The sequence below is a fragment of the Ceratotherium simum genome, chromosome X (genome assembly GCF_057802395.1).
Source record: "Ceratotherium simum simum isolate JZ-2026a chromosome X, ASM5780239v1, whole genome shotgun sequence".
In the NCBI taxonomy this organism is placed as follows: Eukaryota; Metazoa; Chordata; class Mammalia; order Perissodactyla; family Rhinocerotidae; genus Ceratotherium; species Ceratotherium simum.
Window position 1 is genome coordinate 6316168 of NC_141940.1, and position 27860 is coordinate 6344027.

General features: G+C 40.6%; 1 protein-coding gene across 4 annotated transcripts in view; it reads right to left on the reverse strand.

The window, feature by feature from the left end:
* AFF2 (ALF transcription elongation factor 2) overlaps positions 1–27860 on the reverse strand; it is a 470121-nt gene that overhangs the window by 81649 nt on the left and 360612 nt on the right. For all 4 annotated transcript variants that reach the window (XM_087427395.1, XM_087427393.1, XM_087427394.1 and 1 more), the window contains 2 exons: positions 27513–27609; positions 11118–11155 (listed from right to left, as the gene is read on the reverse strand). In XM_087427395.1, the coding sequence (XP_087283521.1) occupies positions 11118–11155; positions 27513–27609 (135 nt within the window). The remainder of the gene's footprint in view (positions 1–11117; positions 11156–27512; positions 27610–27860) is intronic.

Sequence of the window (27860 nt, forward strand, 5' to 3'; positions counted from 1 at the left end):
TCCATAATTCTGCCCTGTCTTCCATTCAGAATCTCCGAGGTCCTAGATCATTATGCAAAATAGTTTTATGATAAGCATTTGAAGTAAAAACTACAGTGATTCCCGCCATTTCTAGTAAAATACTTAATGTACATGTTAAAAGCTACAATTTGATTACTGATCTGCTAGCCAGTAAGTTCCCAAAATAATTCCAAGTAAATTTCCCTAGTATGTCTAGTTATTCTACCCTGCCTGAAAGATTGCTAATGAATGTGCTGCCTGAATGAACAGAAAGATTGGGGACTCAAACATCACCAGCCCGGATAAGGTGCTACTGGCACCAGAAAGCAGTTCCATCCCATGCAAAGCTTCCTCTGGAGTATGTTCCTCATCCAGAGGTGATTTTCCAATAAAATCAGCCTCGATTATTGCAAGCATAAGAGCAATCCTCGAGGGAGGAGACCAGGCAATTCAATTCTAGGAAACGCTATTTGAGGCAAAATTAACCTTGTAGCAGTGTTATTTCCTGAAACATGGTCTTCTTTTTTAGTTTCTTTCATACACATCGATATAAAGTGAGGAATTTATTTTAACCTCATCACTGAGATATGACCAAAGGATTTAATTATTTACATATTCATGAAAATAACATGAAACGAAAGAAAGCTTGTTTGGTTTTACCGCTCCACAGAGTTGTTACCTAAACCCTTGTGACAAGAAATGTCTGTGAGTCTGTGTATCAAGCCTTGCTTAAGGACCAGCTCCCTTAGAGCTGCTCACTCCAGAACCATCCAAGTTCTGAGACTATGGGCCAGTGGGGAAAGTTACCAAAGGCTTCAAGCTGTGACAGTGGAGTATGGTGAGAAAGAGAAAGGGGAGATCAGGTGCTTCTCAGACTCCCGAGCTCTGAGGAAGAGGGCAAGTGTGTATGTTTTGGCATTGCTGCTGTGTGTTCCATCCTGCTAATTTCTGAGCATCAAGATGGCCTTTCAAAAATAGGAAATAGCATGTGTTGTCAGCTGTTAACTTAACGACCTTTTGTTTCCTTGTCCCAGAGTGACAAAATATGCCTTCGGTCATTCTTGAAAATGCCCAATGACATCAAATGTAACTGCCCATGCATAACCCCCACCCACAGGGAGGCTGACATCTTTCCCCTTGTGCCTTCCCTTCCAAATCAAGAGTAGGAAGATATCCCGAATAGGAAGATGGGTATAGACCAGAGGAATCATCTGTGAGGTAAAATTCTAGCTCTATAAAGACAGTAAAACTAACTTTATAATGCCTCAGAGTAAAACCAATACAGAATATAGACTATTTTAAAAGAATGCTTGGTTCCTTTCCAGGAAAAGTTAGTGACTCACATGAGAGCCAATAAGGGTTCAGTGATTGTCCAAAGGGCAGTGCAATATCAGGCTTGCTCTAAGACTAAACTCATACTGATACTCAACTATGATGGCTGAACTTCAAAGTCATATCCTTAGATGCCTGCACCCATTCATTCAACAAATATTGAGCTCGTACTATATCACAGGTACTGTTTGAGGTTCTAGAGTTACAGCAGTGAATAAAACAAAATTCTCACTCATATGGACCTTACATTTTTGTGGGAGGTGACACTTCAAAACATAGATAGAAGATAGATAAATGGATAGATCAATTGATAGACAGACAGACAGATACAGTGTGATGATAACTGCTAAAGAGGAAAAATAAAGTAGGCTAAAGGGGGTTGGGGGTGTATATGTTGGAGGGGTTGCTATTTTGCATAGGGTGCTGGTCCAGTGCTGTTGCTCTTGCATAAAGCCTTTGTAAAATTCCTCTCCAGGGCATTCACTAGCCACAAGAGAAAATCACTATAATTTTGAAACAATGCCCACATTAATTGCCTTGATTGACCACTGTTTCAACATCCATGGCTCTGAGTCACTGTCTTGGACTAGTTTTCAAAAGTCAAACCCACATACAAGGGCCTACCACCCACCACTAAGGATCAGCAGAAGAACCTCACACACGTGTGATGGAACTCTACGAGATCTCCCAACAGGCTCTGCACCACAACAGTATCACCGCAGAAGGGCCCTGCTGTGCTCAGCTGTGTCATTATAGGGCAGCCGTCATCTCGGTGGATTCAAAAATACATAGCATTTTGTAGTTGCATCATATATGTAAACAGATGTTTCTATAGTGCTAGGAAATAGTTGGGACTCCTGTTTCCTTTAAACATAATCTTCTACAGTCTTGTTTCAATCATGTCAAATTCAGTTTTTGGAAATAGGTGGGGTTTAAATTATATATGAGTGTACATAAATATGTGTAGAGAGTGTTTTACACATCTACATATATCTTTAAAGCAAGTTTGCTAGCATGTTTAATTTGCTTAGTAAACCCTTGCATCATGGTTTGAGGCAAGTTAAACTTCCACTTAGCCAATGTTGGTAGTGATACATATCTCCAGCTAGTGGAAGAGAGATGAATAAGGTGTGCTTATACATGCAGAAACTATTATTAGCAGATTCTTGGCAACTCACACTGCAAGGTTTGATAATGCAGAGACGAATGAGTATGAATGAGCCCCTTGGCTGCCCTGGGCTTGCCCTGCCAGTAATTCACAGGGCTTCCAAGGAGGTACACAGTCATACACTCCCTGAAGCTGCCAAGAAATAAGCAAAAAGCCACAAGAGTTTTCTGAAATATTTTCGCCATCTATGTGGAACCCACTTATGGTAATCTGGTGCTGAGAGAAGGCAGAAAGCAGTCAACATATTAGGGGGTGATGAGAACAGAGAAATGGACACTGAGAAAAAGATCTGAGAACTTCTATAGTTATGGTTGCCTCTGCCTGCCCATCACCAGGAACAATTCTATATTGGACTTAAATTACCATGGAGCACGAGGGTATATTGATGTATAGAGTACATAAACACATGTGCATGAAAAAACCTGGATTATAACGATGTGTATATAAATGCATGTGCATATAAAAACTGGATTATAACGACATGTAATCTACCGCCATGCTGTAAATTCTACAAATGGAAACATTTTCTTGTGGAAGAATGATTTACCTTTTTAAAAAACTGTTCTCTAGATAACTGCTGTTGGTTCAGGCAAAAGCTTTAATAAAGCAGAAACTACTTGTTTTCAGTAGTTTCAGTCCCTGGCCAAAGTGAGTCATTTCTATAGTTCTCTGTCCCCCCAAACTAGTAGTCAACTAAACAATAACTTATGACCCCAGGCTCCTGACTTTGAACATGTTCTGCGGTCGCTGGAGGCCTCATTGACTGCTTGGAGCCTTGCGTGTGGTTACCAGGGGGGCATGCAGTGTTTCCCTAGAAATAAAAATGGTGCTGCTGTGCTTACATTTGTGGCTGATAAAAATACATTCAGAAAGAATTTTTATGTCTGTGAAGTGAGTTCAGAAAATGAAGCTAGAATAATCGTGTTATGTGTCATGCCTAAAATACTATATTTTAGTATATCCTAGATGCTTGAATAATGTGAAAAGAACTGTACAAAAGTAAAGTTTTTAAAAAATAAGAAACAATCAAGGGTCGATAAAGCCACAAGGGAAGAGCTGGATGCTTTGAGGAGTCCTATGTGAGCTGAGATTTACATAAATGACCACAGAGAAGGATCAGCCTGATATAATGAGAAAGCATTTGATGTGTCTATTTTTCTGCAAACAGTTTACAAAGGGTGCCTTATAATCCCTCCCTAACTCTACCCTTTAACTTTCTAGAGCAATAGAATCCTTTTCAGTATTTTCTTATTTTTGTTTACATTGCACTGCTCTCCTCTTAATGTCAAAAGTGGAGCCCGAGTCTTTGGCAGTGTGATGCTTTAGGAATCCTGGCACAGAGAGCTCCTCTTTTCTGTCTTGTCTCTCCTGCAATTCACAAACTTGGTATTTCCTGCTACTGTGAAAAATGCCCCCTTCCTAAGTTGCCTCTACCTACCCGAAATTGCTCACAACACGGCATCTGCTTTCTTCTCGCCGTGCCTTTTGCAAATGTTGTTCTGCTCTCCTGAATGGCTTCATCTCCGCTGCTCCTTGGGGGACTCCTGCTGAGCTAGGGAGAGCCCACTCCAAGCAGGTCTCGCTCCATCTGTGCCTCACTGGATGCCGCCCTTGCTTCAGTCGCAGAGCCTGTCTGTTCTGTAGAGCAATGACCTGTTTGTTCCTCTGCCAGAGGGTGAGGACTTTCAGGGTAGGAACGTTATCTTACTCATCTCCCTATCAACCAAGCCTGGAACACAGTAGGCACACAATTCATGTTTATTAAAAGAACACGTGTGTGGCTTGCTTGAATTTCTATCAGATCAAACTATGTGATTCTGAGTTTTTGACAGTTTTTTGGAATATTGCTGCATGGCAACGTTAAAATAAAATTGTAGGTGTAACTCTTATGTACCAAAAACTGAATTGACTTGTCTGAATGGATTAAACAGAGTTGTCCATTCTTATCTAAGCAGCAAATGTTAAGAAGCACAGAGTTAGAAAGTAATGTGATACTTTATCAAGTACTGGATAAAGAGATATTTATGAATCTTGTTGCTTAAAAAGTGGTTTATTTTCCTTTAAAATGGTTTGATTCCACATTTGCTGGTTTGTTTGAGGTCCCTCAGCTTCACCAAAACTTGGGTGCTTTCTATTTCTGCTTCATCAGCGTGGTTATCAGAGTGTTAATTCACCACCTAAACAAAAAAAGTTCTCATAAAGCTTTTGGAAAAATGAGTGATGGTAATGAGACAAACCAACTTGCTTGGAGTTTTGAAGAAACTCTTCCTTATAAAGTTAAGATAATTGAAGTTGGCATAATTGTTCAAGTGCCTGCAAACTTGTCAATTCATTAATTTTTGGAACACTTCATGCCATATTCTAAGAAAACAAACTGTTACATAAAGTTAGATAATATGACAAAAAACCAACAATAAATTTATACGCATTGAAAGTGACCAAGTATGTCCTAAGAGTCGATGACAATGAGGCAGTGGGTCCCAAGTGGAGAGAATTTCTGGAATCATGGGGTTCCGGGCAGTCTGTTCTCTAGGTCTCAGTTGTCTCATCTGAGATTGCCCAGATAATGCAACTCCAATTACCAATGAAAAGGAGGGTGCCCAGAAATTTGTGCAAGTTTCATTAGCTGTGATGATGATTGCTGGAACCTTCTGTATCTGATTATAGTTATCTGGACAACATAAAGAGCACAATTTATTTTATTTAGCTGTTTAGAAAGAGGTCTTATCTTTCCTTTAACTACCCTTAAAATGGCCAGAGCCGATTAGAGATTGACTACACTTCTGTTGACGTGGCAGGGAGCACACTGGTCTAGGTGCCTCACTGTCATGAAATGAGTGGGCCAGGCATCTGACCCACTGCTCTGATGAGGCTCCCTGGGGACTGCTGGGTTTTACGGATCTCATTCAGAGAGACTTAACTCCAAACGGCCCTTACCCTCATTGAGCACTGCTCTTCAGGTCATTCGTAAGTCATAAAAATCGTTTAGAGTGTGACACTGTAAAAGAGACAGAGGAGATATTTGATCACTTCAGACTTGAGTGATTTCTTTCTTTTCCATGGTTGACTTTTTAAATAATCTGCTCACTTCGAATACTGTTGTAGAGTCTGAACGTAAGTTATTAGGCCGTACCTAATTTTCAAACTACCTATGGAGGCCAGGCCTCCATGTGGTCATTTTATTTTACATGGACTCAAGCATCAAATTCTGTGTTCCATGCAATACCATGCCGGATAAGTTCTCTGCTCAAATACGTGTGGGAAACCTTGGATAAGACAAAGTTAAAGAGGCTTCTTTCTACAGGACTTCTTTGAGCCTGCATTATGCGAACGTGCAGAGGGGCGCTCCAGGAAAGGGATGTGGTAGTGTATGCCAAACCTCTTTGGTGCTGGAGCCTTTTTTTCCTAAAGGAGATAATCCCACAAGAACAGTGTTTGGCAGAACACAGTTCAGAGTCCATCGCCTTATCCTACAGAATGTTGTGATTTCAGTGATATTCTACAGGTCTGTGACGTGCATGTGTCCAAGAGCATCACATGAGATATGGACACCAACCACAAAATTACCTTTGGTCATAAGGGGTCATTTAAAAGGTTCAATCCAACGTCCTTGGAACCACACTATTCTTCTGTCTCACATATCTCTTTAAAACTCTAATGATGTGGCTTCTTGTCCCTCATTTCACAAATAGACAAGGCAGAAATGACGGGAAAAGGCATTGTGTGTGTGTGTGCACATGTGTGTGTGCATAAACACATATGTATTATGTACCCAATGTTGATAATGTATGTGCATGTATGCATCTACATCAAAATTAACATAAATTTTTCCTAAAATAAGCAGAATTATAAATCAGGATTTCAAGCTTTGACTTTTTTTAAGAGGTGGAAGAACCATACAAATAAATCTAGCTGACGTTTGTAGCAAGGAAAGAACATGTACAGTATCATACCACAAGCTGATGTCAAATTCAGGACTAGATCCCAGGTCTACGGATTCTTTGTTTATGTTTAATAATTAGGGGATTAATTGATGATTCACTGTAACAAGTTAGAGCTCTTCAATGCTATTTGACTCTACACCAAGCTAATCTCTTTCATCTAGATAAGCCCCGAGGGTCCCAAACCAGCATTTCTTCTGAGCCTCAAACCCAACCTTTGAGACTGCCTGCCACCTCACCCCCAGTGTTTCAAACCAGCAGTCTTTAAAGTCCTGGTGCAAATGTCTCCTTCCTCCACCCCCCTTCTCCAATAATGATAACTAGAAGCACTTTCTGTCCTTAGAGCTTCCCTTGTACTTTATCTGTCCCCCACTTAACAAACATATCTCTATGTTGTATTTAGTTCTTTACAAACCGATTTTATCTCTCCTGCTGGACTCTAAACTCCTCAAGGGTAAGACCTGTGTCAGATTTATTTTTAATTCCCTTGGCATCTATCACAGTTCCCGGAACACGGTAGATCCTCAATATATATTCATTGGAGGAATAAATGAATAATGCACAAACATCACAGGCAGGGAAATCTTTGTGGCTATTTGTCATTTTCAACAATGAAACCACCATATCTATGAGATGAATCAGTTCCTAAATAAAGCTGTAATTTCCCAAGCAGAGTGAATTCTGATCCTGATTTGTGAAAGACAACAACCACATTGTTTAACGTTGTTAAAGTGTAAAAAAGCAAGGAAAAATTTTATGATTGACAACTGCTTGCTGTCCCCTCCCTCTCTCTCTCTCCCTCCTTCTCTCTCTGTCTCTCTCTCTCTCTTTCTCCCTCTCTTTTAGTAACAGATGTCAACCTCGGTTAGATTCAACTCAACTTATTAGTGCATGGCTTTTAGCCAAAAGCAATTCACATTTGCAGAAGTGTACTATCACATATGTCTTAATAACAGAAACGTGTTTTTAAAAAAATGTATGTGATAAGTCACATATGGTAGAAGAAATCTGTACATCTCTCAGGCCTTGTTGTCACAATGAAAGCTTGGAGATAATTGCCGTGAACATTAATATACAAGTGAAAGTCTCTCTGACACATTAAAGAGCCACAGTTTGAACATACTAATCTAGCTTTGATACCAGCATGGTTCCAATAGACTGAGAAATGTACCGGCATCTCTTGTCCTGATCGCTGATCTTAAGAACATTCAATTTTGATTCTTACCCTCAGAGGTAATATTTAATGTTTCAAGGTAAAGTCATTAGTGTATCCAGGTAGATTATGTGCTTACATTCACTAACCATATATTTAATTTCTCCTTTATATGGAGTGTAATTAATGTGTACCACAGTCTCCCTATGGTGATGAAAGAAGCTTATAACCATGAAGGTATTAAAAATAAATTGAACAAGTGGTTGATAAATAGGGAGGGGGAGGTGAACCTTTAGAGAGGAAAATATACAAACTACATGGATACTGCGAATCATTTACCATCACTCTAATTGAAAGTTTACTTAGCCTTAGTTAGATCTTGGGAAGTTACAGAATTTTAGAAAATGCATATGCCTTTTGCAATATAGCCATCTACACACAACTTGGAAGATTGGCAGTACACTCCAGCTACGTGTTTGCTGGTTTGTGAGGCATCACTGCCCTGTTAATGGATCTCATATCCATAATGATTTTCAAAGATAGTGAATTAAGAGTAGTCTCTTTGCTCTGAATGAGAATTGCTGAAAGTCCAGAACACACAATAAGGGCTTGGTAAATACCTACTCAGTGTTTTAAAGGATAACAACAGAAAGGGTTGATAGTTTAACCTTCACAGTCGTGGAAACGCTTACATTTGTGCCTTTTTCTACGTGACCAACTAGAGTAGGGGTTAGCAAAGTTTTTCTTTAAGGGGCCAGATAGTAAATATTTTTGTTTTTGTGGTTTGCATAGTCTCTTTTGCAACTACTCAACTCTGCCATTATAGCACAGAAGCAGCCACAGACAGTACGGAAACAGACGAGTGTAGCTGTGTGCCAAGAAAAGTTTGTTATAGACACAAATTTAAATTTCATATAATTTTCACATGCCATGAAATATTCTTCTTTTGATTTCTTCCCCAACCATTTGCCCAACTCTGCACCAGAGGATGACATCCAATGACACATATGATCATCTTCACCAATCTGCGTTCGTACTTCAGTTGTAAATGATGCCTCCAGACCTCTACTCTTCCACCAAGACTGTGCATGCTTTCCATTGTACGCTCAAACAAACAAGCAAATGTTAATTCTTGCATACGAGATCAGACTAGTAACTGGTCGGAGGCAAAGCAGTTGGAATAAACCAGAGCAACATGGGAGCATTTGACATGTGGCATGAGTCAAGAATAAGAGACTGAATGACTTGGTCAGTTACAATACAAAGGCTCTTCCAATCTGACCCTCTACTAGAGTAAAGCCACCAGTCTTATTAAGCCTCCAGGCCAGGTTCCTGAAAGGACTGTTTTCTGGGATGTGTCCAATTTGTTTACTTGTTCATTCATTCAGAAAACATGTATCGAACCCTTACTCTATCTGGGGTCTCAGTGCACTGTGTAACTGAAATTCTCTGGCAGACATCAGAAACCAAAAGATGACCACTATACATAAAACTTTCAAAAACTCCACTTCTGCTCTGCTGTAAGGCAGTGTAATTGAACCATGCCCTGGAATTTCTGTCCCTGAGCTGAGGTCTGGACGAGGCCTCTCTTCTTAATGTACCTAGATGGTTGTGGCTGGGTAAGTGAGTTAGATATCATGAGCCCAAATGCAACAGGACACCCAAACTCACACTGAGAACAGTATCTCATTTAATTAGAAGACAACTCTAACCATCTACCAGTTGACTGTGACTTAAGATTATTATTGAGCAGATTTTCAAATATATTTAAAAATAAAAAGCTCCATATTCTAGCACTAATCCTTTGGCTCTTCTAGTTTTCCTATTTTCTTTTTATGATACTCCTTAAAGTGCTAGACATTAGAGTCTTAACTGTAAATTAACAAGAGCTCATAAAAAAATATAATCATGTGTAGGGTTGAATCCTCACAAGGAGCAGAGAGAAAACTAGTCCCACCTCCAGGCCATTAGAGTACGATTTAATGCAACCCCACACTGCCAATGGGCCATCTTGTGCACGGACAGATGGAGCTTAGGACTCACTTTGTATTGGGAGGGCTTGAACTTGGAGATGTTTGTCCCACTGAGGGCCTAGATTTACACTCCCCTCCAGCCCTTGCCCCATCCCTTATGACCTGGGGCACACATCTACATGCAGGTGGACTGCTGGTAGGGGTGCAGTCAGAGTAGGGGAATGAAGATCACTAATGGCCCACCCAGGGACTGAAGTCCTGGCCTTGGCCTCATTAGCACCATCCTCTAATCCACGGAGCTTGCCTGCCACGGGCTTGCAGTAGAGAAACCTTCCGGGCATAGACAGGAAAGAAATCAGGCTGCAGAGAAGATTTCAACCCCAACCAAACAACCAGACCAAAACTCAGCTACTACACATACTCCAATGGGACAACTACAGCATACTACATCTCCACACTACAGATGCCCTGCTAGAGGCTACAGAAGGCCGATAAGGAATATTCTGTGGCCTAAGAAAAATCAAATTTAAAAACAAAGTTCACAAAACCTTTTGGAAAAGTGAATTACAGCTTGGATTTAGTGGTGTGCTAACCACTACCCTGGTGACTTTGAAAAATTAATTCTTTTACAAAACACAAGCAGCCTTCTCATCGTTGGTATTAACTGATGCATTCTCCCAGAAACACTATTAAAAATCAATGCACTCCCCACTTCTGCATTTGGTACCCACCATGATGGAAGTCAGCTGACGTAAATTAACACGTAGTTCCTAGAGATGTGGTATTACCAGACCGACAATAACCCAGCACATAGAACGGGTCTTCCCTCGGCCACATGGCTGGCGGGGCTGAAATGCCTCACAACACTGCAATCAGATGTCACAAACCCACATGACAAGACAGACATCATTCTTAATTTGAAAGTCTCCCTTCTGAGAGAGACAGGATGTCTAAGATGTACTATATTTAAAAGAGTGCTGTGCGGCTTGTTTATAATTTAAGAGTATCCCATAAAATGCCTTGCAAATAGCTCTCTGTTAGCTAGAAAAACCTTTAGTTAAATATATTTTTATGAGCTTTTCATTAACAGAGTAGCGAGGCCTTGATGCCAAGGTGCCAAAACTCCCCACGTGGCTGGAAATGACTTGGCACATTTTCAGCCATTTACGTCTCTGTCATAGGTCCAAGGATTGCAATTAAAAATGTAATCTTTTTAGCATGTGCAAAACCCAAAGGCTTGAAGTACCATGCATTGAATATGATTGTAATAGTATTTGGCAGCTATTCGTGGATGGCTCATATTAATTTATGTAAACTGGGCACAACTTGGGGCACTTCCTCATCAGGACTTCATCAGGACTTCACAGGAAAAAGTAAAAGCTGGTCCTTGCTTATTGGCGGTATATTTTTTTTTGCTTGTTTTGTTTTTGTTTTTAAATTGTCATGAATAGAGATTAAATCAAACTCCAAGGTCTCTTTTATGACCTTATTTTTTCACATGCATGGAGTCCGTTCAAATTAAAATTTCCAACTAATAAAAAAAAACTTACTTCACGGGATTATTCTTAGGTTTTGCCTTTTCAACAGCCTGTGAACAGAAGAAAGAAATGCAATTAGACAACATTAGCAGGCATAATCTTTGCAACTAGTTACCAAAATAATAAGCAATATAATATGCTCTTCAGAAACATAAGGAGCTAACAGAAGCAGGGTGCTGGAGATAAGCAGACAGGAGAAGCAGAAAGCAAATTTTCTCGCCTCGGGAATATGGTTACCTGTCCAAGTGCAGCTTTCAGACACAGGCGGGCATTGTCAGGGCTGCTGGAAAGTTCGGCTATGCCCGTGTGAGTGGGCCATTAGGTTCACAACTCGATTCTCCTCTCTCCACCCTTCACTCTAATCTCACCCCCAATATGAGCCTCATGGGGCTATTACGACAAGGTGGGGAGACAGGTATGGAGGGAATGGTCATGAGCATATCTTGGATTTTTAGATTTGTGGTAGGGAACCATTTACCCTGCATTACTATTGACACCTGGTGCACCTGCACAGTGATAGAAAGGCCAAAGTATCCATTTCTAAAATCATTTTTATTAGCAGACACCAGAAAAGGATGACCGACTGCTTGGATCAATTTCCTCCCATGGAACCTTTAAGAAAACACACACCAAATCATCGAAATGAGGAAATCTCTGGGCCTCTCGGCCTGCGTTGCCTTAGACATGGAGCCTGGTTCCAGTTTATTGCTGAACCCATTGATCTGTGTACAGTCCATTTATCATTCATGAAAAGAGCTAGTGATCTTCACAGTATATTAGAAGAAACAACTCAGATCATCTGTCAACAGCCCTCTTATTTCTGTTTCCCTCTCCACAGGGATTGCATCTCCTTCGATTCTTCTGGAATTAAAATGTTGCTAAGCAACACAGCTGGGGGCGCTGATGGCAGAATGGCTAAAGTCTATCAAACTGTTTAAGCACCTGGAGGGGTTTAGTGATGATTTTTTTTCATACTTCCGTAGCATGATTATGTAATCAGAACTAAATTTGTACTTCCCTAGACTTTTTCAGGCTGTGGAAGTAACGTTTAATATGCGGAGCGCTGAAGCAGTGGTTTGACAACCTCAGGGTTCCTCAGACCCTTTTAAAAAGTATCCATTTGGAGACCTTTATATTTGTGAATCCTGGAGGTGGGTGAGGGCTAAGAGACTAAGAGAATACTGCTGTAAATTAGAATGCAGAGGCAACCACCTGTAACAGACCATTGGACTGTCTAACATTGGACTTGACATTCTGGGTGACCAGCGCATAAGCATATTGAACCCTTCCATGTATAACAACAACTCAATGCACTTTGAAGCAATTTTTTTAAATAAAACACTCCCCAAGTTTAGACATTAGTATTAGAATTCGAAGTCCTTCTCGTGTCTATTAAGTTTCAGGTTCTGTTGCTTGATAAATATCCATTAATATTTGGGCACTTTCTTTGGCTCAGTAGGCAAAAATCATTTTCTCACCATCTGTGCCTGAGGTTGAATTTTGGCAAGTGGTAGAATGGCAAGAAAGCTAGGGAATGAGGTAACAGGTTAAAATGACAAAACAAGGAATATGTGTCTGGCTGGCCCAAGTCATGTCTCACATGTGTTTAGGATATGAATGTCCATCCCTAAGCAGTTTCTGTAAAGGATGCTGAAAGGAAGAGGTGGATGCTGGTGAGGAGTAGGGGTTGGACATCGACCTTCACTAGTCTGCCTTTTCTACCACTTTTCTCCCCTAATCCTGGCTGGTTTGGAATAGGATGTGGTAGTGGGCTAAAGACATGTCACTGTGGAAATCACATGGCTACACTTCTCCTGATCCCTGAAAATCCAAACAAGTCTGTTCTAGAAGACTTAGGTTATCATAAAGTAATGGTCATGATGTTCAAGCAGTTTCCTTTTAAAGCACGCTGGATGTAATAGTATAAGCACGCCACTGGCAGAAGATGGGGAGGGGAGAAATCAAAGTGACATTGCTTAACCTAGCTCTGATTCAGCGACATGGTTTTTGAAAATGTCCTCTCGCTTCTGTGCTTCGGGACTGTCAACTAGGCCCAGTTATTCTTCTCTGATCAGGAGAAACATAATTATGTTCAAGGCCAGTTTCTTTGAAACATATGTCTTTTTATACAGCCATTATAGGAAAATAACTTCCTTCAAATTAATTTTTCTGAGTTGCTTGGCTATTGATTGAAAATGTCTATGCTGAGAGTTTCTCTTTCCTTTGGAAGTTAAATCGAGATCATTCCAGAGTCCCAACAGCTCTAGTCAGATGTGCTAATGGCATCCTACTCTGTGCTCAGCACCTTTAATCTCTAAACTAAGTGGTCACAGAGAGCTTCCGCCAGACACGAGACACATTGCACAACTTGCGTTCTTCACTTTCACTGTAATTTGACTTTGTTTTAAACAGGCTATAAGGGATTATTAAATTAAGAGACTTGGAAGAAAAGTTAACTGAATTATTTGTGTGCAAAATATATATGCCTTTAAGGCATAAGAACTAGTCTACAAAATATACAAGGAGGAAATTCCTCTTTTGAAATTATGGGACATGAAAAGACAATCCCAAGTTGCAGCTGCATGTGCCAGAATGTGAGATATCCCGCAAAAGGAGGGGAATCAAAATGAAATGATATAGTGTAATTCACCAAGCATTAAGAGGGTTACATATTGGGATTATAGCTAATTTTGAGTTTAAAAACATACATTAAAGTAATTTAAACTGATTGGAAAATGGAAGCTAGATAGTTAACACTTATGCTGCTTTAATTTGTACTGTCTATATGTTTTTTAAGACCTATATTCTACCTATTTTGTGCCACGTTTCCCCAACATAATAGCTATCTTGCCATTAAGGAAGCTCTGGTATAAGAAAGGATGATAAAATATATTAAAATGTTAAAAAATAGACCTCAGTATGGTGTGATGAGAGGTAATGGGGTATAGTGGAAAGAGTGCTGTGCTAGAAATCCAAAAACCTGAGTTCCACTCCCAGCTTTGCCACTTACCATCAGCAAGACATTAGCAAGGCGGTTAACACCTCTGAGCCACAGCTTCCTCATTTTAAAAATGAAGATAGTCATTCCTGTCCTGTCTACATCAAGAGTGGTTGTGAGTAGCCAACATCCATGACAGTGCTCTAGAGACCATAGCATGCTATGCAAATACAGTGCATCTTGATTGTGACTGCTGTTCACACAGGCATTGGTGTATAAATTTTTACAGCCAGAGAGTTTATGGGCTTACTGACTAGTGACCAGGTTCCAGACCTATGCAGTTATTCCAACGAGGATTATATGAGCACTCTGTTCCTCTCTCCATATCAAGAGTAGTTCTGGAGTGAATAGAATGCTTCTGTCTGGGAAGTCCTACTTGAGGGAGAGTAGGAAGACAGGAAGAGTCCTTCCTACTGGAAGAAGACTTTGATGTGTTTAGATCTTGACAGGCCTAGCCCAGCAGGAGAGAGGGCCCTATACCGTCACACAGGCCTCTGCCCTGAACCTTCTTAGGGGTTGTTGATGGTAGAGAGGTCAGGGCACCTGAGGTGCTGTAGGGGCACAAGTGCATGTACATACACTCAAATCTCTCTCTGTCTCTCTCTCTCTCTCTCCCTGTCTCTCTCTCTCTCTCTCCACAAGAAAGCCTGGGAAATATCCTTCTTCTCCAGGTGACTCCTCCATTAGCAGTCCTGCCTCTCACACCTCACTCCATCAGGAGGGCTCTTTGCTTTTTCACTAACATTTGACCCTGAGGTTGGGAAGCCCTGAGGATGCTACCCTAGGTGAGCCTCCTCCATGATACGTATCTGGAGAAATTATATGCCCAGGGAGAAGGCACTTTTGTCATTCAAGGAGTGTTTATGAGCTGATTCTTCTCTCGTTACCAGCTTTGTACTATTTGTGGTATCCCGCTAAGCAGCAAATTTATTTGCTCAGGAGGAATGATGTGGCTAAGGACATACTCATAGTTGCTTACTCATTAAATCCATCTTCCTAAAAATAAGAAGGAGCTTGTCTTTCTGTTATGTAGAGAATCCTTCTGCTATACTGAAGCTGAAGTTACATACTCAATTACATGAACCATGAAATGTAAAGCTATCATGAAAAAATAGAAAGAAGGAAAGAAAGAAAGAAGGAAAGAACGTGGTTGTCTATTGAGTCCCAACCTCCATGGCATACATTGCCTCATATTTCTTGAGGGAGAAAATGCACATATGAGGCACTTAGGAAACTTGCTAGTCATCTTCTATAAAATGATCGAACTTCTTTAAAATTCTTTGGTAAGGTAATTCTGGCCCAGTGATTACATATCATTAACTGTTATCCTAGTCCAATAGACACGTGTACTATATTTATAAAAAAATTTTGGAGAATCTTTTTGGGCTTTTAAGAAGCATGGCCTGAACAGTTATATCCAGACTTATGACACTACCTGCCCCCCGCTCCGAGATTTACAGAAAACAAAACTCAATGCAATATGTTTCCTGTTCGTTGAGACTGTCAAAGTGAGCCCTCGGATGGCCTAGAGATATCGTAGCAGTGGACTCATTTTACAAGGCTACATATTCAGGTACTGCTTTCTTCTTTAATCAATAATAATGCTGTCGGTCAAGCACAGAATGTGATTCTGTTAGCATTGCTCTATACGGCTTTCACATTTCCTGCTTAGATGTTTTTTCCTGGCACTATACTAGCAGATACACTCAAGCTGGGCATACACAATACATTTCTTGATAAAAAATGAAAAGTCAATCCTTCAGATAATTTCAAATAACTGGGATATTAGGCACTATCAAAACAAGACAGAAGAACAATCAATTGCATTGGTTCTGTGTTTCTATGTTTTACCTTTTTTTTTACTTTTCACGGCACTATTCTATGAGATGCAGCCATACCTTAACCTAGTGGCATGTATTGGTAAATTGCATCGATTGCCTAAGTTCAGAAGAGAAACTCCTCTATTAACAAATGAACTCATCATTAGGGTATTCAGATGGTCTAAAATCAATACCTACAGAATTGGTTAAATCAATTAAAGAGACATATACTGAGAGCATTTGCCCAAATATAGAAATGAATTGCTTAATTACAGCATTTAAATAGATTTCACTGGAACAAGTAAAACAGTAAGAGGCTATATTATATTCTATAGGCTGGGGTTTCAGCTGGCAGCACGCATGCACAGCCAGGATTGCAGATTAAGAGGAGAAAATGTCACTCAGCATTTTGCAACACCTGGATGCCTGCCTGAATTTCTGACTTTACATCCAGGGACTGCAATCTTTAGGAAAACACTACCCACTATATTTAACCTTCTGGATGGGTGCTCTGAAGGAAACGTGGAAATACTCTGTATTTGAACCTTGAACTTGTAGAAAGCAAAAACATGTTCCCTATACATAGAGTATTGGGCTTCTCCCATTTTAATTTAATTCATTGTTTTCTACGCATATATGCAGTAGGCCTGTGCTAGACATAACGGGGGCAGGAATAGAAGTTTGACAGGCAGAGATTGGAGGAAATTTGTTCCAGGTGGAGGGAACTGTGTGTTGCAGCTAACAGTCACTTAATAAACATTGAGTAGATAAACGCATTGGGGATGACTGTGGAGTCTGAGAGGCCTGAACACTGCTCTGTGCATGAAAGAGTACCTGAGGGTCTCAAGTTCCATGCAGAGGATAAAAGAGGCTCCCGGAGGAAAAGCTGAGATCCAGGACCACATGCATCTGGATCCGTCCTGCAACTGCACATGAGGCTCATAGTCACACCCAAAGAGGAGGGAGTCCAGAGCATTGGCAGGGTAAATTTCCCACCCTGCTTTCTGGCAGAAGGCTGTGCTTTCCTCATTCTTCCTGCAGCTATGGCCTAGCTTGATCCTTATTACCTCTTACCTGGACAATGGCCACTACCTCTTCACTGGTCCACTGGTCTCCCTCTTCTTACACCATTTTATGCTCCACTTTGATAATGCCACTCTTCCTCAGAACCCTTCATGCCTTCCCATTGCTCACTGAACTACTTATTAACTTTACCCACTCTGCTGTTAAAGACCCTGCCCATGCCAGTTGAACATCGACCTCATAGCAGGTCCTACTTGTCCCTGCATGTGTATTTCACTAACATGGCAACCAGTAGGAGTTTTTCAAGTGTCTGGCCCAAAGATGATGTGATAACAGGATTCAGAAGTGCATGCATCCCATTAAGGCTTGCTCCCTTCAAGGTTTCTATTTTGCTGGATAGAAAACCCTTTAGCAAGATCCATTTGTCAACCGACAATTTTGTTTATAACTAAAGTTTTGGTATATTGTAACTTAATGAAAAATGCACTGTCTTTGGTGAAGAAGCATGTTTCACTCACAAGAGTCATATGTTGACACTAATCATTCTCTAAGTGGAGTAAATATGGAAACACCAGGTAGAGCATCTCAGCATTGGCTTGAGTTATTTATTCTCTCCATTAGAAGGGCCAATGTAAATGGCACTCAATTAATCTGTACCCCTGGGGTTTGTGGATTTGAAAATTCAATTTTCTTTCCCCCAGCCAATCTAAGCCCTCTTGCCCCTGATGCTAGGGGGCACTCCTCACAAAATGACATGAGTCCTTTGATAGGAGATAATCAATACATAATAGAGGCTCTCTCCCTACCATGTGTAACCAGGAAAATGGGAAGAGTATTCTTAGTGAATAGTAGGTACTCAATGATATAAGTATTCCAAAACCCACAGGGGACTGAATATTGATGATGCATCTTTAGCATTAGTAAACTAGTGTGTTCAGGCTTTCTGTCCCTTTAGAGCACATTCTACTCTGGGTGAGGATGCTACATCCATCGTTAGCCATATACCTGTATTAGAAAACCCAGAAGTCTTCCACCTGTGTTTCTCCTTTACTCTCACACTGCTGCCACACTCACAACACCTGATGTGTGGGCTTTTTCCCAGCCCAGCAATTCTGTGACACCAGATGGGTGTCCTACAATTTAACTCAATTCGGACACTATCTACCTGGAGATAGTGTCAGATCCCACAGGTTAAGAGCTCAGTCCCACAAGACTGCCTCCTCCTCCTCTTGAGATGCCAATCGCAAGTCCAAGTTGTCACATGTGCTTCTGATCAATCAGCTATAAGTCACAGGTTCGCATGGCCCCCTCTTTGGGTTCAATTAATTTGCTAGAGCGGCTCACAGAACTCAGGAAAACAGTTACTTATGTTTCCCAGTTTATTAAAGGATATGATAAAGGATATGGATGAACAGCCAGATGAAGAGATACATGGGGTGAGGTCTGGGATGGTCCCAAGCATAAGAGCTCCTGTCTCCAGGGAGTCGGGGTGCATCACCCTCCCAGTACATGGATGTTTGCACCAGCCTGGAAGCTCTCCAAACCCCATACTATTGGGATTTTATGGAGGCTTCTTCATAGAGGCATGATTAACTCCATTTCCAGCCCCTCTCCCCTCTCTAGAGAAGTTGGTAGGGGGAGGAACGGAGCTGAAAGTTCCAAGCTTCTAATTCTGGCTAGGTCTTTCTGGTGACGAGCCCCAATCCAGGAGCCCATCCAGACTCGCCTCATTAGAACAAAAGATGCTCCTATCACCCAGGAACTTCCAAGAGATTTAGTACCCTGTGTCAGGAACAAGGGTCAAAAACCAAATATTAGAACAAAAATGCTCCTGGTGTTCTTATTAGCAAGAAAATTACAAGGGACTTAGGAGCTTTGTGCCAGGAATCGGGGGCAGAGACCAATATCTATATTTTCTATTATCTCTCAATACCAACTGACTTCTCCATGCCTCAGCGTCCTTATTGGCAAAGTTAGGCAGCTAGAGCAAAGATCGCCATGGTCATTTTAAGGTTTGCTATTCTATATTTTAATACATAAACAAATATTTCAGCGTATTTATATATAGATATGATTCAGGGCTAAATATGAAAACTGAATCCGCTTCCATTGGCCTGAAATAAGATTTATTAGCAAGTTTACAAATGTTTATATCTAATGTTCCAAAGACTCCTGTAAGACTCTGTGAAATACGGGTTATTTCATACATTTTGGAAAGGTCTGCTGCTTTTATCTGCCCATCCACTTGAAGTTTGAATGGTTAATCGTGGATTGGTAGCTAATCTCAAATTTGGACACTTCCATGTACTGACAATGCTTATGCTCTTTGCTCTTGCTAAATAAATAGAAAAAAATAAATATAACTAAGAATAGGACAGACTCTGTTTTTCATTCAGGACCAGGTCCTGGGTGTTTGCAGCCTTCCTGGTAGCTTTTCCAGCAGATGGCAGATATTTGAGGGACAGAGTAAAGCATTCCTGGGCCCTAAACCAAGCCTCAGTAAATTTTTCAAAGCCAGCATACAAATTTCAAAATCTTACATTTTCAGTTTGGCAAAGTGTTTTATTACACAGCTTTTACTGGAGATGTTCCTATTGCTCTAGTATGTGCTAGAACCCTAATTAAACTCAAGACTTGGAAACTTGTAATAAACTTCAGTACACGTGGTACATTGCCCAGGGTTTGTTAGCTAATGACTCCAAGACAGAACCTCCAGGCTCCAACTATGGATTTTGGACCCAAATTGGGGTGAATAAGGAGCCTAAGGAAAAGAACATGTTTGGCCCAAACAAGGAGTGAGCGAGAGTGGAGAGAGGACCAATGCTGTCTAGCTACTTCCTCCAGCCCAGGGGCGGTACAAGGGCAGCATGGTGACGCCTCTGCCTCCCAGCACGTCAATTCAAATCAATTTAGTGATCCCCAGCTTCCGAGAGGTGTCTGCTGCTCCCCCTTCCACCCTCTTTACATAGCCAGATACGTGCCATGGGCTTCTTGTGGTCAAAAGGCTGTGGTCATCCCTGTCCTACATGAGAGTTATCTATTCTGAAATAACAGATCATACTCATTTCTGTTTCTTTTTGGATCTTGGGACAAGCAGCACACCCTCACCAGTATCTGATTTAAGGTTATTGTGAGAAAAGTGTTAAGCTAAGCAAAATAGCCATTGGCTTTGCAATTGAAATGCTCATAGATGGATATTTCACAAATTGTAGTGGACATTAGCCAGTATCTGGTCATCAGCTGTGATGAGCACAACATATAAAAACAGTGTGCTGCTCTGTATCTCTATGTGCTCAAAGCATTTTATTGAGATTACAATAAAAGGCAATCTATGGAGATTACAAGTTAAAATATTTAGCACTAAAAGTAGACCTAATTACAATGAAAAGATTCAGCACGCAGGTTTCTAAACAGTCACAGACTTGCCTGGAGCATATTAAAAATCACATCATACAAGCCCTAAGCAGTTTCTTATTAATCTAGTCTCTATGCTAATAGAGCCAAATGGGAAACACAGTCTTGGGAATATGAAGGCCAATGTTATTCTATTAACCTTATATGTTATCCTATTTACTTTCCTGTCTTTAATGAATAAATTAAAATGTCCTCTCATTCTCTAATTGCTGAATACTTAGGGTATTACAATGTACGGATTTTATTCAGCTACATTCTGTAGCCTTAACAGCCCAAACTCGATATTTTGTGGGGGATTTCAATGAAAGGCAATGATAGATAAATTGTTTGCATTAAAAGACTCTATCAAAGTTATTTTGCACCTGGTTTCATCCTAGTCCATCTGCTGTTTCTATAGCTCTGACAGGCTGACCTCTCTTGCAGAGAAAACTTGGGGAGGTAACAACTTATCCAGCATGATGAGAGAAAACTGTGGCTAAAAAATAGGAACAATTACAACAGAGAAGAGTGTCTGTTGTCACAACGAATGCATTCACTGCAGCACATCGACTTCAGAAGAGCCAGCTGACAGCAGGAGTAAACTTTATTGCATCTTTTTCATTAACAAACTTTAAACATAAAAGTGGGCTTGAATTTAACTTGGCTAGTAAGTTTTGAAAGTTCAATAGGCATTACAGGTAGAAGGAACACATCCCAAAGCTGCTAGAATGTTCAGATTTCTGCTACCATGGAATTCATCTCATCTGCAATTATCGAATAACAACCTAGCTAGTGAGCTGGCCCGACAGTAACAACAAAAACAAACAAACAAAATTGGATTAAATATAAAACCAAAGTCAAGAACTTGGATTAAAAGCACGCTGCTTTGTGTATGAGGTAATTAGCGATATTCAGACAAAAAATAAAATTGTGAAGTGGAGAGGAAGAGCTAAGAAGACAATATTTTTCTGTAAATGTTAACATGTTTGAGGTGCAGCTCTGCTACTAGCATCTAGTTGAGAAGTCCACACACCCCCAGTAACACGCTTTGAATTAACTGCACATTTCTAAGGGTACCAGGGCGATCCTTAGGCAGAAAAGGAAAGAAGACTGGATTAAATAAAATTGGGTACATCAGAGCTACTTACAACATTGCATCCAGACACAACTCATTGGAATGCCTTTGTGCTCAAAGCGAATTCAAATTGTTCAGTTCTGTTTTTAAAGCACCGACAGCACTGCAAAATTTATCTAGAGTCCTTTAGCTGAGCCTGATCACTAATTAAACATTCCCAATCACAGTACCCATTTTCTGAACTTCTAACTGGGCTAAATGAAGTCATCTAAAGTTTCAGTCTAATTCACATTAATAACAAGATTGTATTAATATTAAAATGCCTTAAAGGTGGTTTCTAACAATACCTATTTCTTTTGTAGCCTTTATACTTCGAAAGTCTGCTGCTTTTGATGCCAATCTGAGATGATATGGGCCTGGGAGAGCCATGCACAGGTCTCACCTGTGTTCAGAACCCAGGCATCACAGACCATCCAGCCGCCAGAGCACAATAACAGACTACATGCTTAGAGTTGTGTACATCAAACATCACGATATAATTCAAGGAAACACTAAGCAGATGTTTACCTGGTTCTATGAATATGTGTTGGAGGGAGCTCTGGAGTTTGGCCACCACACGTTCTAGAAGCCTTTGGAATAGGGCAAATTGTGGCTAGCTTAAAACTTTAAAGACAGCAATTTTAATAATCCTGTCAATACAATTTCTTTGTTAAAAAAAACATTTGGGACTGATTAGGCTGCTTATATTGAAAGAGAAGCACAAGGTCTATATCTTTAGATCTTTTATTGAACTGCAAGCACAGCATCAATAACTGCTTCTCAGCTGTAAATGGAAATCAATTCCAGGTTTAACCCCTCATTTTCAGGGGTTCTTTTAATCCCGAGAAACATAAGAAGAAAAAATTTACCGAAAGGAAATCTGAAGGGTCAGCGCTATGAGATGAGAGCATTTAGAGAGCCCCATACCTACACACTCCCAAGAGGCCTGTCCTACTGGAGCAGGCCACTCTCTAGCCAAACTCCAGTGGACTCATCCCAGCATCACTGCCTGCCCTGGACGACTGGCTTTAAAATGGCAATTCAATAAGTGTTGTATGGGGAAGGCCAGGGTTGGCTTTTATATCTGTGATGCCAAGTGCAGTCAGCTGGCTAATCGACATCATGAAGCCCCTACATCCCAACCATGTTATTACCATCCAACTTAAAAAAAAGAATATATTGCAATGTGTATGTTTATGCAGACACAAAGTACAAAACACTGCATCCGATTCAAACACTGCTCTGAAAAATTCCAGTGTCCAATGTCAACTTCAAATGATCGTTTCCCATTCAGGGGGAGCTCCTGAGAGAAAACCAAGATGAGTACAGCTGTTCTCCAGGGCAGAGTGAGAGCTAGGAAAGGGAAAGTAAGAACTGCAATCAAAAAGGATGACTCAACCCTCCATCCACGTCAGTCCTTTGAAGAAAAACTCTTTTTTAGAGACATGTAATTTTCCTGGAGGACTTGGTACAGTGTCATTGGCAACCTGGACTTTCTTCCTGGAATGTCTGGTTTAAAACTTGTCAGGGCTCAAAGGGGAAGAAAGGTCATTCATATCCAATGGATGCCTTTGGGAGGCAGTTAGGACATTGAATCCAGTTGCTAGCAGATCTCTATGGACATCAAGGCAAAAATGAAGGGCAATATCTATTTACCAATGGATCCAAAGGAAGACGGTTCCAGTTAATGTTTAAAAGGGCCATAAGGAAGAATAACCACCTATTTGTGTAGTGCTTGTGGTTTTCAAAGCATTTTCTTATGCATGTTCTTCATTTGATTTTCACGATACTCCTAGGAGTTAGACACGACTGGTTTATCCTAGTTTATTGGTGAGAGATCTGAGACTTAGAGATGTTAGGTGACTTGCCCAATGTCTTGCAGCTAGCATGTGATAGAGCTGGGATTGAAGCCCAGGCTTCTCTATTCCAAAAACCATGCTCTTAATGACTACACTTACAATTCCTCACGGCCAGGCACACACAGCTAAGTAAGACATGTTAGGACAACACAGAATCTTTTCATTCAAGTTTGGCACATACTGGCTGTGTTCCAGGTAGTTAATTCAGCAGCTCTCTTTAGCATCCCATTTCTTACAAGAAAAGGGAAAGTAATGTATCTAGCATCTCAAAGACTATGAGACATTTTAGATTGTTAGTAGTAGTAGTAGTGATGATGATGATGATGATGATCATGGAAAGTGGTAAGGACTTACTATGTGCCAACCATAGTCTCAAATGATTTTGCCTGTATTCATTCACTTAATTACTGGATCCTCACTGTGACCCAATGAAGTGGGTGCTACTGTTACCTCCGTTTTATAGACACTTAGGAATTTAGCCCAAGGTCGCCAAGCAAGTGGCAGAGCCAGGATACAAACCCGTTTGACTACACACCTATGCTCTCGCTCACTCTCCTATACTGTGCCAGCACTCCCTCACCACCTTACAAGACAGCATGGACATATCCACTTCCCAAATAGTCACAACCAAGGAAGCAAATTGCAAAGGGTGATGTGGAGAGAAAGCACAAACTTTTAACAAACATTTTCAGGGTACAATCACTTTTGCTTTTTCATTGAAACCATGTGCGAATGTGATTGTGTATCTCTGACTTCAAAGAGTCACTAGAAGGTAAGATCTTTCATTAAAGATGTTTTCTTATAACCCTTAGTCTCTGTGGCCAGCCATTTGGTATCTTTAATTTGTATATTATAATTTGCCCATTCTGGCCACACGCACCATTTTGCCATTTGCAGGAATAATACTTTGCATTTAAACACATCCTAATTGTTCTACTAGTGTTTGTGCACAGGACTTGCTCAGCAAGGCTAATCCTGCTGTGGAAGGCGCCAGTGGTGGGGCAGGGAAAGGGGAGGTTGTCCTGATTATGAGAGACTGGTGACTGAAATGTCAAATTAGAAACTGACACTACTTGATCCTGTTTTACATTTTCATACAAGCATTTGAAATGCATTCTCTTGGGATAAGGTCTTAGGAGCTTTTTGGATAAGACTGGTGTGTATTCACTAAACTTGGACAATTTAGATCTCCTTAGGTGAGTCCAGGTGCAATGATTATGGATGAGATGGTTTGAGGATGTCTCCAGAAAGCTAATAGCTTTTTTATTGGACTATGTCTGCATGAATATAGCCACTGGGTTCTAGGAAAGTTTCTAAGTAAATGTCGGCTCAAACCAATGGTGTGGTCTGGCCCCTTGGACAACAATGCATTTGTTTGTATGTGTTACCCCCAATCATCCTGCCACAACTAGAATTATTTTGCAATTCTGTAGCTCAGACAGAAGACCCAAACTTATCTCTAAGGTTTGCTGCAAGGTTCGAATGAGACAGAGCACCTAACTTAATGTCTGGCACAGAGCAAGGGTGGCTCCATAAATGGGAGCTCTCAGCACTCCTCCTGATATTGCTGCAGGTATGACAGTCCCAATTATAAGATGAGGGAATAGTACCACATTATCTATGTGGCACTATATTATATCACCTGTAAAGAAAGTAACTTTGGCAGTTCCTCATTAAGTTAAGCATAGAATTACTATATGACTCAACAATTCTACTCTTAGGTATATACCTAAAAGAATTGAAAACAGGTGTTCAAACAAAAACTTATACGTAAATGTTCACAGCAGCACTGTTCACAAAAGCCAAAAGGGGGAAACAACCAAAATGTCCATCAACTGACGAACGGATAAACAGAAAGTAGTAAATCTATACAAAGGAATATAATTTAGCCATAAAAAAGGAATGAAGTACTACATCCCAAAGTGACAACGTGACTGAACTAGAAAGCATTATGGTAAGTGAAAGAAGCCAGACACAAAGGTCACATATCGTATGATTCCATTTATATGAAATAGGAAAATCCATAGAGACAGAAAGTAGATTAGTTGTTGTCAGGGGTTGAGAGGGAGGGGGAAATGGGGAGTAACTGCTTAATGGGTCTGAGGTTTCCTTTTGGGATGATGAAAATGTTCTGGAACTGGTGATGAATGCACAACCTTGTGAAAGTAATAAATGCCACTGAATTATACACTTTAAAATGGTGAATTTTATGTTACATGAATTTACCACAATAAGAAAAAGAAAGTGATTTCAATCCATGTACCTTTGAAAAAGAATGTTGGGCCTCATAGAGCCAGAGCTCACCAAACATTGCTGCCATGGTCACCTCTGCTATTGCACAAGCATTCTCTCTTGTTCTTTAGCCTTCCAGCCTTTTAACTAGTCCTCAAACTCTATAAGGAAAGTTCATTTGCAAATCTTTATAAGCTTGCACCCACTTCTTGCTTCCTGGACCCAGCTAGAGAGAATAAGTTGTCATTCTGCCTTACCTTAGGTCTCCCAGTTCAACCTCCCCTTCAAATGAGAAGGTTCATGGAGGAAGGCGTGCCAGTCTAAGGGCAGCATGCCATGGAAAGCTTCCCACTCGCCAACCAGGATTATCCGAGGGTCTCAGCACTTACACAGAGTCACCACATACATCCTAAATACCCAGATAATTTTGGCCAGCAGACCCGATGCCACTTCTTCAGGCAAATACAGAAAATAACAACTTGAGAAGCTAAAAAGCAGATTGCTTTTATGTAATCACATAGAGAGGGAGTCAATGTGCAAAATCTACTTTCATTTATTGTTGATTACTGCTTTAAATATTTCCATTAAAAAGTAATGTTGCATCTGTCAAAATCAATGATCAAGAATTTTTTTTAAATTTTATTTACCAATACAATGGTGTATTAAATACAGAAAGCAGGAATGGCAGACACTGGAATCTAAGCGTGCATTTCACATTTGCTCTGAAGCCCAGGACTCAAGTAGGAGAGGGACTGCTTGCATTCAGTAAATGTACAGCAAGCCTCTGGGAGACAACTGTGCTTGTTCTTGATAAAGCACCAAAGTTGCAAAGATACTATATTTACATACTATCAAAAATGCAAGCAGAACAAAGTAGAGAAAGTAAAGTAGAGAAAAGCATTGGCCACATAACATTGAATATGTATTCAATTTTAAAATTATACTGAATGGCAGGAGTTCTTGTGCTTGTGCTGAGAAAGGAGTAGGTGAGCCTTGAGAGTTTTTCCTAAGCTTTTCTTTGCAGGCTCCTCACAAAATACTTAGTGAATGTGGATTTCCCTATTTGTTAACTACCTTGAAATACCAGTGCATGAGCTTTCCTTAAAATAGTCTGGTTTCAGTTTTATAACTTAGCAGACTTCACCATAGAAAGAACTTGCTCAGGTATTGGCTTTAAACAAAGGCAATCCTTCTGTGTTTCTTATTTGAGGTTATAAGCACCTGCAGAAGGACCCCACATGTGGGACAGTTCCCTGTCACAGAGAAAATACACAAGCATCCTTGACACCATACACTACATTGCCGTTCTTCTGATTCATGAATGATACTTGACCTTTTCAAATCAAGGAGTCCAGACTCATTAGAAATGCTGAAAACACACATTCCTGTCATCTAATTTGGTGGAAAGTACTGCAAATACTTATAATGCAGAATGAAAGAAGACAGGGCAGCAGTAAGTTTTTGCCAAGTGCTTTTTGCCTGCAGGTTCATGTAAGCTGCAAGCTGCTGGGTACTGGTGCTCAGCTGTGTTCTGAAGTGGTGCACCTGGGCAAGGTGAATGGAGCAGTCACATTTATACCCTAATTAATTAATGAATGTGGGCTTAAAACCTCACCCTGGAGTCACTAAAGGAAAGTTACACCTCAGCCAAGACAATACTTAGTTCAAGAGAGAGAAAGACAATCTCTATTGCTTATTGATGACCAGTATGTGTGTTTGGCAAGGAGGAAGTGAAGGGAGGGGGTGAAAGCAGTTTTCAAGAGTTCAGCATCCCCTACTATAGCTTTAATGAGAGTGTGAGCTGATTCAACCTATTCCGGAACACTATGACTATCTATGACTATGCTTCTTTCCCTCTCACCAATGCCCAGAGATGAAGCAGAGGGTAGGCTTGTGGATGGCAAAACCATTCTAGTTCCTTTAGCTCCCTCCCTTTAGGTCCCAAACCAAGACCTAAGCTGCTCCTACCTGGTAGAGCTCAGTGGCAGTGCACTGAGTGGTCAAGGTCTTCACAGGCTCAAGGTCATCTTCATCACTGCTCAGCTTCAGGTCATCCTCAAGCATCCTACAAAAAAGGCCGAGTGGCATTTGTGTTAGAAAGTATCTTTTCTAAATCATCCTCAGATACATCTTGCAACAAGGATAAAATATTGGAGCTACAATCTGCCAGCTGCAATTCTGTCAAAGGTGCAGAGGGAACCAAGATTCTTTCAGCTAATTAGATATTTGAGCTCTTATATTTATGTCATACTCTGCACACATCTTCCCTCTCTACCTTCCCCTAAATCAAGAGGAAAAAAGGACTATTTCAGCATC